Here is a 20,603-nt window from a genome sequence, read left to right as displayed (position 1 = left end):
AAGTGAAATTGTGAGCATTAGGGAAAGACGAGACAGGCTGAAAAAATATGTAGAGGCTTAAAAGTAAAGGTTGAAAAACCAAGGTTGAGCAAAAGCTACATGTTGGAGCTTCTAAAAATCACAGTGGGAGAGCTCCAAACTAACCGGAAAATAACCCAGTACACAACCACCAAAGACATGCTTTGACATCATCAAAACTATGTTTTCCAGATATCAAAATGCAACCATACCATCCATTTTCAACAAATCATTGTTCCAATTGTTGCACGTCTTAATCCAATACATATGTTAATAAGAAATAAAGGATTAATTATAGGTCCACAAAACCAGCATTTAGTAAATCATCTAGTAAATCATGGACAGAATGTGTGCTTCCAACTAGCCCACAATGTAAATGGGAAACTCTGCAATCTCTCATGATCATTAACTTTATTTGCACATTAAACCTCAAAATCATGATCACAAAAACAAAGCAAACAAACAAATCATAGACCTAAAATTTCAAACCACTTAGGAACAAGAAAGGAAGAGTATTAATCAATCATAAATAAGGTCTAATAAGCATTATCAGATATATAAACCAACCACAAAAGAAGCCCCAATTGGCAATGAACCAAAGTCAAAAACACAGAACCAAAACCATAATAATCGTCATAGCATCCTATGTATAGAAACAAACTTGCTTCCCAAAATTATAAGAATATATAAAAGAAATACTAATCAGTTAAAAACTGTTAAATGTGCAAAAAAGAGAATATGTACTATTCCACCTTTTTCCTTCAAACAGAAGCCTCAACGCACTCCCTAGCAAAATGACCTGGCTTCCCACAATTGAAGCATGTGTTGGTTCCTCCATTGCCACCACCAAACCTTCCATTGTTGCCACCACCAAATCTTCCACCACCGTTGCCACCATCGAACCTGCCACCTTCAATGTTGCAATCCCTGGCTATGTGACCAACTTCACCGCACTTATAGCATCCACCACCTCCGCCACTTCGGTCGCTGGGAGTGGCGCAGTCTCTTGCAATGTGCCCGATTCCACCACATCTGTAGCAAGAAGTGGCGCCTCCACTGCTGCGGTCAAATCCACCTCCAATATTGCCTCCGCGAGTGCAATCCCTAGCTATATGACCAAAAGAGCCGCAGGTATAACAAGCACCTCCTCCACCACCACCGGAATTATTGATCCGGTTGCAATCCCTAGCGATGTGACCAGTGTCACCGCAATTGTAACAGCCGGCACCAGCAGCGCCTCCACCTCCACCTCCACCGGAATTATTGCTCCGGTTACACTCTCTAGCGATGTGACCAGTGTCACCACAGTTGTAACAGCCAGCGCCGCCGCCGCCGCCGCCGTTACGTCTCTCAGCACCCCTAAATCCACCACCGAATCCACGGCCGCCACCTCCACCGCCATAAGAGTCCTGCCTGGACTGCAGAGGAGCGCCGTTAGGACCGGTGACATCAACAGCCTTGGTTTTTTCATTGTCGCCGGTGGCGATGGTGAATTCGACACGATCGCCTTCGGCAAGGGTGCGGAATCCATCAGATCTGATGGATGATTGATGAACAAAGAGATCTTCGCTGCCGTCATCAGGTTTGATGAAACCGAAGCCTTTGCCACTGTTGAACCATTGCACCACACCCGAGATTCTCTCCTCCGCCATTGATTTTAACCTCAAAAAAACCCTAAACACTGAACACTCGATGAATCCTAACTCAGAGAAAACTCTATCAAGTCCTTATAAATAAAACCTAATATATATTCTTTTTCTTTAGTTTTTTTAGGTTGTTATTTTTTCCGACTAATAAGCCTAATTTATGTATTCAAGAAAAATAATAAAACAACCTCGTATTTTGTGATTTTATTATTGTTGTTTTATTTATATTTGGTTTATTTAGTTATTTATTTCTTTATTAAAAAACTTAATTATCTGTTTTTAAAAAATAATTTTTTTTTGAGTTGGATGGTGGGGGCTTGTCATGACTAGAGCAGCCCACAATTTATTTATCGAAACTAATTAGTTTTAATAACATATTATTTTAAGAAAATTAACAAAAGGAGGGGTTTAACCTAACCCTCAAGCAACCAAACCAAAAAAAACTCCAATATGCTAAGTAAATTTAAAGTTACATGTTTTTAACCTATTCAAAACTAGGGATTTTCGTGGTTCATGAACTGCACTGAACGAAACCACATTTATAATTCAGTTCAGTTTATAATAACTATTTTTAAAAAAATGCAGTTAATTGATAAAATATTTTCAATTCATTTTAAAACTAGTTTATAACCGGTTTGTATTTATAAACTAGTTTATAATCCGTTTGTAATTATAAATCAATTTTATAATTTGAACTCTTTTAAAATCAATTTTTTGAATTTCATAAAAAATAATTAATTTAAAAAAATAATAATATCTGAAAATATTTATTTTTAAAAAAAAACTTTTATTTATAAAAATTAATTAAAATTTTTATTTTTTTAAAAAAAAATCGGAATAAATATTTTTAAAATTTCATGCAAAAAAAAAATTTAAAAATATTTTGATTTTAATTTTTCGGGGAAAAAAATCCAGAATTTTTTTTTTCGAATTCTATTTTCGAAAAAATAAAAAAAAACATATTTTATTTTTATATTTCAAAAGTTTTGGGAAAAAATTTCACTACAAAAATTATTTTATTCTGAAATTTTTATTTTAAAAAAAATATACTTTTTCAGATTTTTTTTATTTCAAAAAACAATAATTTTTTATTTCAAATTAAATTATATTTTTTTAATGAATAAAAAAAATATTTTCAGAAAAAAATTATTTTTTATTTTATGAAATACAAAACATTTTATTTTCAGATTTTTTTTCTAAAAAAACTATATATTTTTTTTATAATTTTATTTTTAATTTTCAATAAAATATTTTTTACTTTTCATAATTATAAATATTTTTAATTTCCATTTTTTTCACTCTCATTAATTGTTCTTTTTTTTATTAAAAAAAATTATAATTAAAGCAATTTATAAAAGAAAACTGGTTATGAACCAGTTTTAAACTGAATTATAATTGATTAATTTAAATGGTTCGGTTCATTAACCATTCAAGTGGTTTAGTTATTTTATGGTGCAATGCAATTCAGTTTAGTCATATAGTTTGGTTAACCATATTTTTGCACACCCCTATTCAAAACAAGTCATTTCATAATGATGAATGGGGATTGTTCTATCAGCGAGAGATAGTCTTAATTTAGTAAAAATATCAATATAATGATTAACTTCTCTAAAGGTGTAAGTGAATAACAAAATTGGATGGATTGTGTGATGAAAATATGGTTGCACCATTTATTGTAAAGTTGTCAAGGCATTATTTATGACTTCTTGAAGGTCAAAGTAGCAATCTTACAATCATTCTGTAATTAAGGGCCTCTCACGAGCATTTTCAATGAGAAGAATGATGTTCATGAATTATGCATATAGTGTATTGGTATACAGGAATATCATTAGTGTCTGCATAGGTTATTTTGCTATCAATCTTGACCATGTGTTAGATGATTCTATTTTTTATTTTATTTTGTAGTAAATGTTGAGAATGTAATTCTTTGTGTAAAAGAATCATTTAGACATAGACAGATATTGTCAAAATGTCATATGTTGAATTTGTAATAGTTGTCGTAATGTCGAAATAAGTGTGTCTTCGACAGAAACTTTAGACTTAGTTTTACTTGTTATTGTTTAGCTTAGTTAGTTAGGTTAGTTGGAGATTGTTTGGTGTGCAAGCAATCTCAGCCTGTAAATATGGAGGTACTCTATCATTGTATGTAACATAGTTATGTGAAGAAAAAATTGAATAAAATTTCAGTTTGAAAGCAGAGAGAGAAACTCTGCAAAAACTCTTATTCTTCTTCTCTTTTCTCTAAAACCCTAATTTCTCCTTTCTACCCCAATTAAACTCTTCTTCTTCAATAATCTTACACTCAAGGTTGGTTGATTCACTTGAGTGAAAAGTGGGGAACAAGAGAAGTAATCAATTAGAAAGATTGATTATTGTTCATCAAGAGTGGTTTAAATCTCTCTAAGTTTTCGTGAAATTCTTGCGCAGGACTTTGGCAAATTTCCAACATTTGGTATCTAGACCACTGGTTGTATGATCCTTTGGAAGCATAGAGCAATGAATCATTCGAACAAGCATTTTCCAGCGAGTATACTTATTCTGAAGAATCGGAATTACGAGAATTGGTGCAAGTAGATAAAGATTGTTTTTTCCTATCAAGATCTTTAGGATCTTGTGAAGGAGGGAGTGACGCCGCTTGCAGAAAACACGATTGTCATACCCCAATTTTGCCCCTCATTCAATAAATCGATACACTCATCCGGAGTTTCGCATCTCTGCATATCATAGCATGTGTTACATACTGTTTAATGCCTGAAATTTCAACTAGACTAAATTTTCGGATTTATCGACATACCGATCGAACTAATCCTCAAATGTACGTAAAATTAGCGGGTGAAAATTTTCAAGATCGATCTTGCAGACGTCAATTTTTTTTAATCTACGGTTCGCGTAGCTTAACCTGGCGTGCTCGTTTTAATTTTTTGACTACTTTTTCGGTCGCATTTCGGTCAGTTTGAGCCTTTTAACCAGTCAAATTTTATTTCGAAATTACCTCAAACGCTGTATATTTCCGAGAGGTTTATTTCGCGCTGATCATTTTGGTGCGGTCAGTTTAATTTTTCGAGCATTTTCGTGCCCGGATTTTATTCATCTTAAGTGATTTTATTTTTATTTCTTTGTCAAAAGGTTCATAATAATTAATTAGAATTTTTTATGTTTTGATTCCGATTTAATTTAATTTATTTATATTAGTATTATTTTTATTTAATCTAATTTATTTACAATTATTTTTATACTAACAACACTCCAAAGGGTATTGTTGGATGGAGGGAGACACAACCCATTTGTTACACAAACGGCGCCCATTTACATTGAGGTTCTCTCCCATTTTCATGTGACAAAAAGAAACCTAGAAACACCAATTAGTAAAAACACCATAACGCCGCAACCCCCTTTTCCAATCTCTTTCACTCGGTATGTATCTGAAAGACCAAAAAGAAGAAAAATTAAAGTTTGTCACATTGAATCTCCAGCAAAAAAATGCATATTTTTCTCACTACTCACTCACTCATTCTTCTTGATATCACCTTCTCCATTTTTTTCACACATACACATTTCATAAAAAGAAATAAGAGACATACAAAACCATCATTTTTTTCATTATCATAACTTCACAAAACCAATACCAACATACTTGCTGTTCTCACCTTATTATCACCTTGTAACTACAATATTATTCACCATAAAACTACCACACAAAACTTAATTTCTTTATATCTTTACCATTTTTCCTCTCACATATAACATACAACTATCACTCACCTTAACACATAAAACCAACTCACCGTTAAATTTTTTCATCAAACACAGTAAAACACACAACACTTCACAAACCATTACACACCACAAGCCACCACATGAACACCAACACACCGTTAAATTTATGCGTTAGAGGCAAACTTGCCAAGATTCTCTTTAGTGTTTAACATAAAACATTCACATCCAAAACGATGAAAGTAAGAATTGTTGGGATTTTTGTTATTCCACAATTCATAAGGAGTCTTACCCATAATAGGTCGAATAGAAATCATGTTCTGAATATAACGCGTTGTGTTGATTGCTTCTGCCTAGAAATGCTTAGCCATATTAGTTTCTTGGATCATGGTGCAGACCATTTCTTGTAAAGTCCCATTCTTCCTTTCTATAACTCCATTTTGCTATGGAGTTCTAGGACATGAGAAATCATGGGAAATACCATTTGAATCAAAAGGATTTTTAAAATATTTATTTTCAAATTCGCCACCATGATGACTTCTGACTTTGACTATTTTGTAATTCATTTCTGTTTGCACTAATGAGCAGAAAGTAGAGAACACAGAGTGAGACTCATCCTTGTGCTTCAAGAACTTTACCCATGTCCACTGACTATAGTCATCAATAATGACTAATCCATACTTTTTCCATTGATAGAAGCAGTTTTCATTGGTCCAAAAAAAATCAATGTGCAGAAGTTCTAATGGTCTAGAGGTGGAAACAACAGTTTTAGCTTTGAAAGATGTTTTAGAAAACTTGCCTTTCTAACATGCTTCACAAAGAGCATCTGAAGAGAACTTCATTTTGGGTAGACCTCTGACTAATTCAAGCTTATTTAGCTGAGAAATCCTTCTCATGCTAACATGACCCAAACGTCTATGCCAAACCCATTGATCTTCATTAACAGACATTAGACATTTTACATTTTGATCTTCAAGATCAGAAAGTCTAATTTTATAAATGTTGTTTTTCCTCTTTCCATTAAAAAGGATTGCGCCATCTTTCTGACTAACAACCTTACAAGACTTTTGATTAAAGATGATATCATAACCATTGTCACTAAGTTGTCTAATGGACAATAGATTATGCATTAGACCGTCAACTAAAATAACATTAGTAATAGAAGGAAGTTTACCGTTACCAATGGTTTTAGAGCCAATGATCTTTCCTTTCTGGTTTCTTCTGAAACCATCAAAGCCTCTAGGCTTAAGTTCCAAATCTTAGAACATATACCTTCTGCCCGTCATATGTTGCAAGCATCCACTCTCCAGGTACCATGATTGGTGTTTCAGCTGAGTTGTTAAGGATGTCTGCAACATAAATGATTTTATCCTTAGGTACCCACTTTCTGAGTCCTCTTTTGTTAGTTTTCCCAGAGTTTCTTACAACTTTAGATCTTTTAGTAGAAGAATAATCATGAGATATTTGTGCATGATACTTAGGTTTGAGAACAAATTTCGTATCCTTAGTATGTTTATGTGTCTATGCAGAAATATTAGACTCAGTGCCAGCAGGCACGAAATGCACATATAGAGGTTTTAGTTTGACCTTCTTACTTTCGTCAGGTTTTATAGTTTTTGTACAACCCAAACCTTTCTTGCCATTTCTGCTAACTCCATAGATCAAATAAGCCATTTTGCTTCTATCTATGATTTTAGCCAGAAAGTATTGGAATGCTTATCATATCTGATGATGCAATCCATACCCGAAACTTCAGAAGTTATTTCCTCCTCTAGTTTTGAAATTTTGCTTTTCAAAGCAGAGTTATTACTTTCTAAAGAAAATAATTTTTCGTTTAGAGAGGAAATATCATTCTCAAGTTCTCTTTGAGTTTCGGAAGCAGTTACTTAGACTTGTTTAAGGTCATTGTATTTGCTTTGAAGACTCCGGTACTTTTCCAGTATTTCAGAAAGATAACTTTCAATATCAGAATGAGATAGATTAGAGAATACCTCTTCAGAATCAGATTCTGATTCTGGTTCTGACAAAACCTTGTCTTCTGGTTCCTTGGAGCTTGTGGGATGCTCAATAGTTGCCATTAGTGCAACATTAGATTTTTTTTATCAAAATCTTTTTCTTCAGATTGTGAGTCATCCCAGGTAGCCATCATCCCCTTATTGACTTTGGATAAGTTCTTCTTGGGCCTTTTGTCCTTCTTCAGCTTGGGACAATCATTCTTATAATGGCCTAGCTCTTTTCACTTGAAACAGATAACTTAGTTTCCAGAAGTTTGCTTCTTTTGACCAGATGAGGATTCGAAGCGACTAGCAGTCCTTCTGACTCCTTTGAATTTCCCTTGACCACTTTGCCTGTGTTTCTAGAGTCTGTTGACTCTTCTTGAGATTAGCGACAACTCATCATCATCTTCTAAGTCTTCATTAGATCCTTCTAATTCTTCCTCAGCTTGACATGCTCTAGTCTTCTCATGCTTAGATTTTAAAGCTAAAGACCTCTCCTCTGAGGTTCATCATCTTCAAGCTCAAACTCATGACTTCTTAAAGAACTAACAAGATCTTCAAGATTGATGCTATTGAGATCCTTAGCCAGCTTTAAAGTAGTTACCATAGGTTTGCAATTTTTTGGAAGACTTTTGATAATTTTCTTGACATGATCAACTGTAGAATACCCTTTGTCGAGAACCTTAAGTCCCACAACAAGCATCTGAAACCTTGAGAACATGATTTTAACATTTTCATCATCTTCCATTTTGAAAGCCTCATATTTCTGGATTAAGGCCAAGGCCTTTGTTTCCTTTACTTGAGCGTTTCGTTCATGATTCATTCTCAGAGAGTCAAAGATGGATTTGGCAGAATCTCTATTTGTTATCTTCTCATACTCTGTATAAGAGATAACATTGAGCAAAATGGTTATGACCTTATGATGATTTTTGAATTCTTTCTTTTGTTGATCAGACATAGCACTTCTTGCTAACATATTTCCTTCAACATTTACTGGGTGAACATAGCCATTAACTACGAGATCCCAGAGATTAACATCGTAACCAAGAAATAAACTTTCTATTCTGTCTTTCCAGTAGTCAAATTTGTCACCATCAAAAATAGGTAGTTTAACACTATAATGATCTCTATCATTATTAACGTTAGCAGCGTTAGCAACCATTGTTTCTCACACAACTAAATCGGTACTGAACACTGTGAGGTATTAATAATTTTTTTATCACAATCAGAACCAGAACTCTGATACCAATTGAAGGTGTAAAAAATACAAGAAAGGGGGGATGGGGTTGAATTTGGTTTTACAAGCAAAAGCTTTTTCGAAAACAAAAGCACCACTAACAAGTTAAACAATGATGAGATAAAAACATAAAGATTTTTATCCTGGTTCGCTTGAAACTCAAAACTAATCCAGTCCACCCGCCAAGGTTATTTGCCTTATACACAAGGACTTAATCCACTATAATCAACATATTACAATAAGCACAAAGAATACCCTTCTTTGTCTTCTCAAGGATTCAACTAAGCCTTAGTCTCCTAAATGATTCACAAAAAACAACTTTCTTTGTCTTATCAAGGATAACCTCCTTAAGGAATCAAACAAATAGTTTGAATACAAGTTTATGTGTTACAAGATGCTTCTTCAAAAGCAGATATACACAAATGAATAAAACAATACTTAAAGAACACTAAATACAAAAGATGATATCTTTTCACAAATAAAATTAGCTTGTCAAAATACTTGTGTAGTTTAGCAGCGAGAAAGCGAGAGTTCTTCAAGTTTCCAATGCATGCTTATATAGTGTATGCATGTGACAGTTGGAGGGAAAAATAGGAAAAGCTCCTTGAGCGGTTGTCCACTGTTGGATGATAAAGGAATGGTACCACGTACTACGTACATCCTTTCGCCCACATATTCAATGATAGGTGTGATGAATAATACAGTCCTTGCCCATGAAATCAGGTAGTGGAAAGGTTGTTTGATTTGTACTATGTACTATTTAATCATGTTCCTATTTGATCTTATCTTCAGATTCATTGACTTATGATAAAAAATGATTGAAGCATGAAGTGAGGAGATAGAGAGCTGGATTCAGAAACTTCAGAACCTTGAGTCGGAACCTTGACAACTTCAGTAGTCTGGCTTGAGTTCTTCAGTGTCTTTAGAATCTTCAGAGTCTTTAGAAACCTCAGTCAGAACCTTGATAACTTCAATTGTCTGTCTTGAGATTTTCATAATCTTCAGCTACATAACACAACTTCAGAAGCTTGCCATTCTTCAGAAGCTTGTTAATCAGAGTCGCGTCCATAAGCAAAACTACTGAGAGAACATTGCAATAACAACATAGTGTCTCTATAGAAGCTTATGATGGGTGAGATAACGCAGAAGCAGAAAGAACATTGCAACAATAATATTGATGTCTTTCAGAACTTCTATTTGCAACAGAAAAGTGGATTTGGAATGCAAAGTTTAGAAACTAATGATGTTGCACATCATGTGATCAGAATCATAATTGTTTGTTAAAGCTTCACAGTAACAAACCATTAGGGTGCCAAAATTATTCTCATACAAATACAACATTGTTATCATCGAAACTCAAGGTATAGATGCAGAACCAAATCTTCGTCTTAGAGGAGATCACAGGGGATATCACAGTCCCACACCAACAATAAGCCATTGAGGAGCCCCATCCAACTGGGTCAACCACCACAAGGGATGCATTAAGGGTGAGGAAGCCAAAGAAGAACAATAAAACGCTTAAGAAGAAAAGGAAGAAAAAAATGCTAGAAGAATGTTCTTCTACGACTCTGATGAAGGAAGTGAGGAACGGGTGTCTGACTGGGAGGATTCCGCAGCAACAAGGGGTTATTGTTCTGATTTGGACAAACTAATGTAAACCCATAAATATCTTAGTCCTTCCAGTTTATACAAAAAATTTGAATAAAATTTCTCCTTTTTGCAATGATATTGACTTTGAATGATTTAATTTTACTTTGAATTCGTTTAAACATCAAGAAAATACCCAAAAAAACCATTCATCCAAAATATAACCAAGCAAAGATATTATCAAACACTTATCAGAAGAGACATTATAATTTCCAGATAAATATAGCTTAATGTAAAATAAAAACATAAGCAAGATAACAAGACATGAAAAATAGAAAGATAGAAACATATAAGATTTTATAAAAGGAAAAAATTTAATAAGATGACAACAAAAATGGTTCAGATCCTAAAAACCAGGGTTTCTTTAGAAGATCCAAAATCGCCCTTAGGTCTGCACCCATGATGTCTTGCCTGACATCCTTAAACTTCTTCCACTTATCCATTTCAACTTGTTTGAAAGCCATGGTTTGTTGAGTAGTATTGACAGAAGCAAGATTTTCCTCCAAAATATCTTGCCTAGAACAAGATGAGGTAACAGACTCTTAAGTGACTTACTTTAGATTTTGAATTACTGATGCATCAGATGTCTTGAGAGAATCCCACCTAGCACAACATATGCTACTGTGTCAAATGTAAAAGGTCTCTCATCGATCAGACTCTGCATTTTATCCAAGAGAATGTTTATGATTACACCCATGTTAGTTTGGACAGTTTGAGAGAGGGACGAGGTGTTTGAATTGGAGGGTCCAAGTTCAGATGGATGGTTTGAAAGGTAAGGTAGGTTTAGAGAGATTTCAGGGTAAAGGAGGTCAAAACAAATATGTTCATACTCAACTGTAGATTCAGAAACAATTTGAACCAAAGATAGATCTTGAGCAACTTGTTAAGTTCTAATATGAAGTTCAAACACACCTTGATATAAAGGTTGATTATGAACAAGGTTAGGTTCTCTCAGAGGGGATGTTGATGGTGAAGGTTGAGATGATTGATGGGTTTCTGATGGAAGGGTGATGTCTGGTTGGATAGGAATTACATGTTTTGCTTTAAAACATGTTTGGTGATAGGATTAGACTAAAGGTGAGAACACTTGGATGGGAATAGCTGGAATATGGTCGATGTCAAGTGAAAATTTTTAGGACTTAAGGTCAATATGAGCTTCAAATCCAGTTGTATCATACTCTGACTCAGAGCTAGATGATATAATTTTCTCACTAGAAACATCTATGGGAGGTTCGAGCATTGTGTTTAAGGGAAATGGTTGTTCAGAAGCAGAGAACTCAACTAGCTGATTCTGAACACCAGCGGGTTCATTGGCAGGGAGAGAGGTGTGTTTATGTGAGGGAATTGGTGAGGTAGTTGGAGAAATGTGGTTAAGGGTGGTGCAATCAAAATCATCCTCAGACACTAATTCAAATTTGTATCTGTTTTACCATAATTCAGAGCATCTGAAGCAGTAGTTTCTGGGATAACTTCTTCAGAACCGGCAGAAGCTTCCACAACTTTTAAACCAACCATAACTTCAGCAGCCTGAACCTCAGTAGTTTCAACAACATCCTCTTGATCCTTAGACATATATTCTTCTTGATGCTTTTCTGACTGATCCAAGATGACAGATGATAATAGTTGAGCAACCTTGAGAGTAGGCTCAATTTCTTCCTTTTAAACAGAGTCATATGCAACTTTCTTCTTCCTGATCAATGACACATTTTCTTCCTCTTCTTCTTCCACAATATCAACCAACTTCCCTAACCTCTTCTTTCTTAAATGTGCTCATGAAGTAATAGACACATAAGAAACCTTCTTGGTAAACTTTCCACTCCTAGTCTTAAAGGGCACTATTATAGTGGTAGAAACCACTTCTTCAACTTCCTTCTAAATAACTCTCCACTTAGAAGATTTTTTAACATAACAACTGAAGCTTCTTGCTTCTTCTTCTTAGAATAATAAACATTAGTGGGTTTGTTAGGAATATCATTGAGTATGTTGTTATTCCATTCCTTGAAGGACTGTCTAATGAAATTTATGATTACTTCAGGATTATCCATCTTAGTGATGATATGATAATCCTCAAGATAATCAGAATTAGTACATTTAATAGAAAGAGGAATCTTTGTAGCAACAATCTCACATTTCTTCTTCATCTTCATGTTAGCCAAAATATAAGTTGATAGGATGTTTCTATAAATCTCTTATAGATCTTCATCATCAGGAAAGCTTTTAAGGGCATCAACTAGACGACCCTGAAAGAACAGTTCTTACAACAATGTAGCATAAGGCACATTCTTCTTGCGAAGCTTTGTGCTATCCTTTATAGCTTCACAAAGATGTTTGAAAATGTAGATTGATAGATTTATCTTATCCTCATTCTTCAGGTAGAAAATAAAATGTTTGTGACCCAAGAAATCTGATAAGTACTTCCTTCCCTTAGAATCAGGAAATTTATTAGGAATTTAAACAGAAGCCTGAATTCATCCTTCATGTTCTTGACCTTTCCAAAGTCGGAGGAACAAATATTTCCTTGTCCTCCCCTTCAAGGAGTTGCCCTTGAGGATGATTCCATTGAAGAATGAAGTTTTAGGGTTTCTAGGGTTACTTTTGAAAAGGGTTTTTTCAAAGAGGGCCAGAGAAGGCAAAGTGTAGGTAGTGAAGTAATGAGTTGTGTGTTTCTGATATAAAATAAGTGTTTTGAGTGAAAAATGAAATTTCAAACATCACACAACATAAATGCACAAAGAAACAGACAACAAATAAATAAATGCAAATTACCAAGAATATATGAGTTTTTACTCAATAGTTACAATCCACATGCCATAAGTCATTTCAACTTTATGACACTTAAGAGGACAAATGTTAAACGTAGTTTCCAAAGGATATCCACTTATGTGCATATCAGAGGCAGTTATTCTTGTTCATAGTATCAGAGGCTGAGATGTTTTAGAGACTATTTATTCATTAAAAGCTAACTCAGAGCTTTCTGATCAAGGTAGCTTCTGAACATTTTCATATTCTGATATAGAGTAAAAAATTTCCCAACTGATAGAAGTAGAATTATCAATATAAGGTGTAATTTTTATTTCATATGTATGAAGATCTTCTAACAAACATTCAACAAATGTTAGAATAAGAAACTATTCAATAAAAACACAAACATACCTCTCTTTGCAGTACAACTATAGAGATTGTCTAAGGGGAATAATATAGTTCCAACAATGCTTTTTTGTGAATCATCAGAAGTCTCTTTAGACTTCTTAGAACAATTGGATAAACTTTTGAGGCATAATCAAGAATCTGAAGCACCAGTCCATAGTAGAAGACTTTAGTCTTCCCAATACCAGTAAGCTTAACTTACTAGTTTCTTTCAGATTCTACATCTCCTTCCTCCTTCAAGGTTAGGATTTGGGATGTAGGCATTTTTCTTGTTAAAGGTTGTAAGAAACCATTATCCTGGAGAAACGTTTACTTTGTTCTTTCCTTTTGGATCATATGCAACAAAAATAATCTCATTATTTTGTACCCATACTCTTATGGGTCCTTTGAGGTTAGTTTTGTAAGGGTTCTTCTTGCCTTGCGCGTTAGCCTTACAGTAAGGTTTAAAATCATTCCAGACTTTTTTTCTACTGACATTTTGTCTAGAGTAAGTTTTGACCTTGACTTCTGAACCTCTAGGAAATTTAGATAAAATAACTTGTGAGTTATTTGTCACAGGTTCTGACTGGTTCAGAATTTTACCATTTCAGCAGTAGACATATAGTAAGCATTCAACCCTTTTTGAGAAGTGCTTGAAGAAGAAGGGTCCGATGGTTTTATTAAAACATCAGTCCTTGGATTATAAGGTTTTTGATAAAATCCAATACCTTCTCCTTTGCTCTTACTCACTCCATAGATCATGGAAGCAAGTTTGGTTCTTTCAAACCCAGATACAATGAAATTTTGAAGAGCTGATTCATTTTTTCCAGAGATTGGTCAAACATACTTATCATTGAAGCAATTTGTTCTTTCTCAAGTTTTTCAACTTTTTATTTAGAAATATTTAGCTCATATTTTAAAAGATCACATTGCTTCTTTAATGTTTTTATATGTTTGGCTTTCTGTTGGCATATTTCCATAAGATCGTGACACAAAGTAATTAAATCATATTTTGAGAGATTATAAAATAATTTTTTTGTACCTTCTGACTCTGAGTCAGAACCAACTTCAGATTTTGAGTCTGAAAAGGTTGAAGCCATCAAAGTAAGAATGGCCTTTTCACCTTCTCCTTCATTGTCAAGTTCTTCCCATGTTTCCATGAGACTTTTCTTGAACTTATTTTTGAAGTTATTCTTCTGGAAGCTTTCCTTTATGCCTTTATCTTTTTGAAAATCAGGGCATTCAACAATGAAATGACCAGGTTTTCTGCAGTTGTAACAGTCATCCTGATCTTTACTCCCAGAACTTGACCCTTTGAAGCCATATCTCTTACCAGAGAATTTGTTCTTCTTTCTGGCCATATATTTAAATCTTATGATGATAAAAGCTAGTTGATCATCATCAGATTCTTCATCAAAAGCTTCATCATGATTGGCTTATTTGAGCTTTCGAGAGTATTTCTCAGATCCCCTCACAGATTTTAAAGCCACAATTTTAACCTGCTTTTTAGGCTCATCTCCATTTAACTCCATTTCATAACATTGGATATTTCTAACAAGACCTTCAAGACTTAAAGAGTTTAAATATTTATCCTCTTGAATGGCAGTCACTTTGGGTCTATATTTGACAGGAAGAATCCTAATAATCTTCCTGACATGATCCACAATGGTAAATCTTTTGTTCATGACCTGCAGTCTAGACACAAGAACTTGAAATTTTGAAAACATTGATTCAATGTTCTCATCATCTTTCATTATGAACAACTCATATTGCTGGATCAGAAGATTAGCTTTAGCTCCTTGAACTTGTTGATTACCTTCATAGGTAGCACATAAGGAGTCAAAGATAGTCTTAGCACTAGACTTATCAATGATCTTTACATACTCAGAATGAGACAAGGCATCAACAAGAATGCCTCTAACTCTATGATGGTTTCTATTAATCTTCTTTTTGGTCTGGAGTGAGAGACTTTCTATCAGAAACCATTCAACCACCATTAACTTTAAAGCCAATGCCATTTTCTAAAATATCCCATAACTCATCATCCAACCCAATGATGTGACTGTACATCTTTCTTTTCCACCATTCAAATTCAATGAAGTTACCATTAAATGTTGGTGGTTTAACAGTATAATTATTTTGGACAAATGTACTTTGATCATGGTTGTTATTGCCACAATGAGGACTTCCAACAGGGCTAGTAATAACAGAACTTTCAAGCGTGACGACAAGAGTATTATTCTCAAGATCTTTTCTGTAACACGATTAAGTGTTTAGTACAGATTGTGCTCTGATGCTAACTGAAGGTGAGAAAAATACACAAGAAGGGGGGAGGGTGAATTGTGTATTCTTACAAATATTTTTTCATCTGAACCAGTAAGTTCTGATTATGAACAATGTTCAGACTCTGATATCAGAATTAAACACAACAACGGAAATATAAAGTTTAGAAGTAAATGCAAGAAACACACAAAGACTATCCTGGTTCCTATCCTCAACTGAGACTAGCCCAGTCCCCTTGCCTCAACAAAAGCTTTTCACTATAACCAAACAAGTTACAAAATGCTCAAAATTCAGGTCTTCTTAGTATTTAACTATCTCTCACTATGATTATATGAAGAGTGTCATGCTTCATATTCTCTATTTGAAGATACTTAAATATGGGCAATTGTCACACCCCAATTTTGACCCTAAATCACCGAATTGATAAATGCGTCATACCATTTACATCTCTGCATATCATAGCATGCATTCCATACCGCATAATTCCTAAAATATCGATTGAAATAAATTTTCAAATCTAGAGGCAAACCGGTTGAATCAATTGTTAAATATGTGTCAAATCAACGGGTAAAAAATTGCAAATCGAGCTTGGAGACATTTGTTTTATCAATTTACGTTTCGCGTAGTTTAACCTGGTATGTTTGATTTATTTTTCAACTATTTTTTCGATTACATTTTGATCTGCCTGAGCATTTTAAACGGCCATATTTTATTTCAAAATTGAAAAAAACTTGTATATTTTCGAGAAGTTTATTTCGTGTTGATCATTATCGTGTAGTCATTTTATTTTTTTGAGCATTTTTGTGCGCATATTTTATTCATTTTAAGTTCGTTTATTTTTGTCTTTTCGATAAAATGACCGTGATAATTAATTATATTTTTCTACATTTTTGTTTCAATTTAATTTTAATTATTTAGATTAGGATTTTTTATTTGATTTTATTTGTTTTAACCTTTTTTTTACACTAATAAGTACAATTAAGGGCATTATTGGTAGTGTGGAAATTAATAAACCGTAGTATATATCGTAAATGTGGCAAGTTGAGTGAAGGAGACCAATCAACAATGCACATAAACCGCGCCCCTCATCCTAATACTATCTCTCTCTCAATTTCATACTTGGACCATTAACCCATTGACACACGTCCTACCCATGGGGACCCCCTCATGAAAATTTTGAAACGAACAAAAGGAACAAATTAAAAAAAGAGGGTGTTTTTCTCTTGCTTCTTTTGGGGTCCGAGATATTCTTTTTCTTCTTCAAAACAAACACCCTGAAAAACTTATGGCAACCATACCACATACTCTTTTCTCTTCCAACCACCAAACTCTTCCACCTTGCAGCCGAACGACACACCTTTCCTCCTCCTTGAACCAAAACACAAACCATCCACCTTTTTTCCTCCCTCACACTCCACACACTTAAACCAACTTCCTCTTTCAACTACCTTCAAACCTCATGCAAACCACTCTCGCCTCACCTCCTCACGCAACAACCTTACTTTTCATCTTAACTCTCAACCTCACACTCTTCTCCTCCACCAACAACCTCACACCCGAGATCCCACCTCCATAACTACTCAACCAACATTTTCTCCTCAACCGCACCAACAATACAAAACCTCCATTTTACACACGCATTTTCCAGTAACTACTTGATTCAGTCGTTTTGTGCGTTGCATTTTTTTCATTTGTGAATTCCATTTTGTTTTTGTTGTTTGCTTAGAGGTGGATGTTGTTTTGTTTTCTTAGCATAAGGTGTTTTGATTTGTTCATTTTTATTTGAGTTTTTGAAACTTTGTGTTGTTTGTTTGGATTTAGAAACAAGGAACATGAAGGTGATGATGAACAAGTTCATGTTCATGTAATATATGGGTCTGCTGTGTTTTTTTTTGCTTGAGTTTTTATATTTTTTAAGTTTCTTTTTTTATATGTATTTATTCGTGGCCATGGTTGACAAGTTTAGGGTCATGGTGGAATGGTTAAGACTTCGGTTTACCAACCACCATGACTCGTGTTCGAGTCTACGTGCCCCCCTTTTATTATTTTTGTGATTTTTACTTTTTTTCCATTTTGTAATGTTTTTCTTATATATATATATATATATATATATATATATATATATATATATATATATATATATATATATATATATATATATATATATATATATATATATATATATTATCATGACCATTTCTTTAGTAGATTGAATGTTGTGGTGGAGTGGTTAAGGCTTACACCTCCTAACCACCATGACCTGGGGTCAACCCCTACTTGTCATACTTTCTCCTATTTTGTGCATTTCCCCATTTTTTCTACTTTTATTTTGCTTCCTTTTACATTTTTTTAGCTAAATAAATTGCTATTTCTTTTTATAATTTTTTAGAATTTAATTTTTTCTATTGACTACATTTTTAATTTTATTTGTATTTATTTTTCCATTTTTGTTTATCATTGTAATTACGCAAAAAAAAATGATTAATAAAGTATGATACTTTGAGTTTTTGTTCCATTTCCTTTGAATCATTTCATTGCTAAACATAGGATTCTTATCCGAGGATTCGACATTTTCATGTCATTATGCGACTAGTTTTTTATCGATACATTGATTGTATTTCGCTGTTTTATTAGCCTTTGCATACAACATCTAATTTGTTGTCGATACGTACAAATCGGATTTGAGCACATTACCTAGGGTTTTGCTTGCACTTCTCAATTTCCATTTTTCTTACACGTACTTGCGTTATGTGACTTTGATTCGCACCCTTGCATCACAATTTTAATTCGTGCGCGCTTCATTTTCATAAGGAAATTGTCTAATTGTAAGAAGGTCCAAGTTCTCCTGAGACCACGAGCTCCTGAGACTATGATTCGATATGAATATTTCGCTCATCCAAGTTCTCGCCATTATTCAAAACACAATCCAACCAATCAAACTCTTTTCTCATCATCGTGTGATTGATCCTTAATCCCTTTTCTCAAACGAAAGGTACTTTATTTCAAGATGATGCAACACAATGTTTCGTCCATTTGAATGTGTGAGTAAGCTTCCGACGTTGCCCATGAATGTTGATTTGTAAATCCATTTGGCCGTGATGCGAACGTTCCCTTTGTAAGAACAAAAAGTGTTCTACAACAGACTCCATGATTTTGATGATAACAAAGGATGAAACCAAAAATGGCACCCTAACGAAAAGTTTCTAAGTGTGCAGGGTTCTAAAGAAAGAAGAAATAAATCTGATGATGTCATCAGATGCAAAACAAGATCAGATGCAAAATCTCAAGTATCAGAAGCATCTAAAGAGGAATCTCGTTTCAAGAAGCTCTGACTCTGGACAAAACTGCAAAGTATCAGAAGCATCTGAACATGAAGTAAAGTCTAGAAGCTCTGACTCTGAACAAATGCCCTCTGTAAACTCTGGAAGTTATCAGCGCCATCTGAACTGTCAAGAAATAACATCAGAAGCAAGATTCTCCAGATACACAAAGACTCTAATCAGAATTGTTAATCATGATGAAGTAACGTTTAAGCCAAGTTAAAGTTCTGCAAATGGATTTCCTCAATTAGAAAGAGACGTTAATCTCCACTTCCAAGAGAGAAGATACTAATTGTGGTAAGTAGTCACTTCTAAGAGAAAAAGTCTACTGCAGAAGCTATTAATGGAATGGCGTAACTACATCTCTATATCCAACAGATTCAACGCTACTTCAACTCTACTTCAACTCCTATAAATAGAGAAGAAATCAACATTCAGTAACAAGAAATCACTAGCCAAAACTATACTGAAATTATATCACGCTCAAGAAAAACATCTTTGTTCTTCAAAGAATTTCACTAAGCTTTTGCTTATCAAGTGAAAAATTTTGTTCTTAAGTTTGTAATATTTGCTTTCTTAGAAGCACTCTAGATTACACATCTTGTATCTAATTTTTATTTGATTTCCTCAAGTGACTCTTTGTAGTCTGTAGACTTGAGAGGACTAAGAGATTTTCTTCTCTCTTAGGGGTTGTTTGTAATCTTTCAAGATTAGTGGATTAAGTCCTTGTTGAAGGCGAAATCACCTTGGCCGGGTGGACTGGAGTAGCTTTGTGTTATAAGCGAACCAGTATAAAATCATTGTGTGATTTCATTTTGCAAAAGCGCTTATTTTTCAAACAATTCAAACCCCCCCTTTCTTGTTTTTCTCACCTTCAATTGGTATCAGAGCTCCGGCTCTGTTATTGATTTTCAAATCAAACACTTAACCGTGTAGAGAGATCCAGTGCGAGAAAAACAAATGGCCCACTCAAATGAGAAAGATTCTTACAATGCCAAGCCTCCTGTTTTTTATGGAGAAAAGTTTGATTACTGGAAAGATAGAATCGAAAGTTTCTTTCTGGGTTATGATGCTGACCTCTGGGACATTGTCACAGATGGATACAAACCTCCAACCTTAAATGGAGCTGAAGTTCCCAGAAGCAAAATGTCAGAAGATCAGAAACGTGAGTTCAAAAATCATCACAAGGCCAGAACAATACTTCTAAATGCTATATCATACAACGAATACGAAAAGATCACCAACAGAGAGACGGCTAAAGATATACTTGACTCTCTGAAGATGACCCATGAAGGAAACTCCCAAGTCAAGGAGACGAAGGCTCTGGCGTTGATCCAGAAATATGAAGCCTTCAAGATGGAAGATGACGAAGCTATAGAAGCTATGTTTTCCAGATTCCAAACTCTTATTGCAGGTCTTAAAGTGCTAGACAAAGGATACACGACTGCAGATCATGTTAAGAAGATAGTCAGAAGTCTGCCAAAGAAATGGAGACCAATGGTTACTGCTCTGAAGTTATCAAAGGATCTGAACAATATCAGCCTTGAAGAACTTGTTAGTTCTCTCAGAAGCCATGAGATAGAACTAGAGGAGGATGAGCCTCAGAAAAGGAACA

General features: G+C 34.3%; 2 protein-coding genes across 2 annotated transcripts; both read right to left on the bottom strand.

Annotated features, from left to right (window-relative positions):
* Window positions 1-533: 533 nt before the first annotated feature.
* On the bottom strand, window positions 534-1,788 carry LOC127074698 (cold shock protein 1). The gene has a single exon (XM_051016040.1). The coding sequence runs from the start codon at window positions 1,668-1,670 to the stop codon at window positions 780-782; it is 891 nt and encodes a 296-aa protein (XP_050871997.1). The 5' UTR covers window positions 1,671-1,788; the 3' UTR covers window positions 534-779.
* A 10,660-nt stretch (window positions 1,789-12,448) lies between these two features.
* LOC127136792 (uncharacterized) lies at window positions 12,449-14,746 on the bottom strand. Its single transcript, XM_051063313.1, has 3 exons — window positions 14,428-14,746; window positions 13,989-14,197; window positions 12,449-12,499 (listed from the first exon to the last, which is right to left on the bottom strand). The coding sequence occupies exons 1-3, from the start codon at window positions 14,744-14,746 to the stop codon at window positions 12,449-12,451; spliced, it is 579 nt and encodes a 192-aa protein (XP_050919270.1).
* Between the last annotated feature and the right edge of the window lie 5,857 nt (window positions 14,747-20,603).

The sequence above is a fragment of the Lathyrus oleraceus genome, chromosome 4 (genome assembly GCF_024323335.1).
Source record: "Lathyrus oleraceus cultivar Zhongwan6 chromosome 4, CAAS_Psat_ZW6_1.0, whole genome shotgun sequence".
NCBI classification, from domain to species: domain Eukaryota; kingdom Viridiplantae; phylum Streptophyta; class Magnoliopsida; order Fabales; family Fabaceae; genus Lathyrus; species Lathyrus oleraceus.
Note: the sequence above shows the minus strand (reverse complement) of the source record. Positions and strands in the feature narration are given on the sequence as shown.

Coding starts and splice junctions, on each gene's coding strand:
- LOC127074698 (XM_051016040.1), bottom strand. CDS start 1,670: ATGGCGGAGGAGAGAATCTCGGGTGTGGTGCAATGGTTCAACAGTGGC.
- LOC127136792 (XM_051063313.1), bottom strand. CDS start 14,746: ATGGCCAGAAAGAAGAACAAATTCTCTGGTAAGAGATATGGCTTCAAA. Junction 14,198..14,427: donor TTCTGACTCAGAGTCAGAAG/GTACAAAAAAAT, acceptor AAAATGAATCAG/CTCTTCAAAATTTCATTGTA. Junction 12,500..13,988: donor ATATGTCTACTGCTGAAATG/GTAAAATTCTGA, acceptor CTGTTCTTTCAG/GGTCGTCTAGTTGATGCCCT.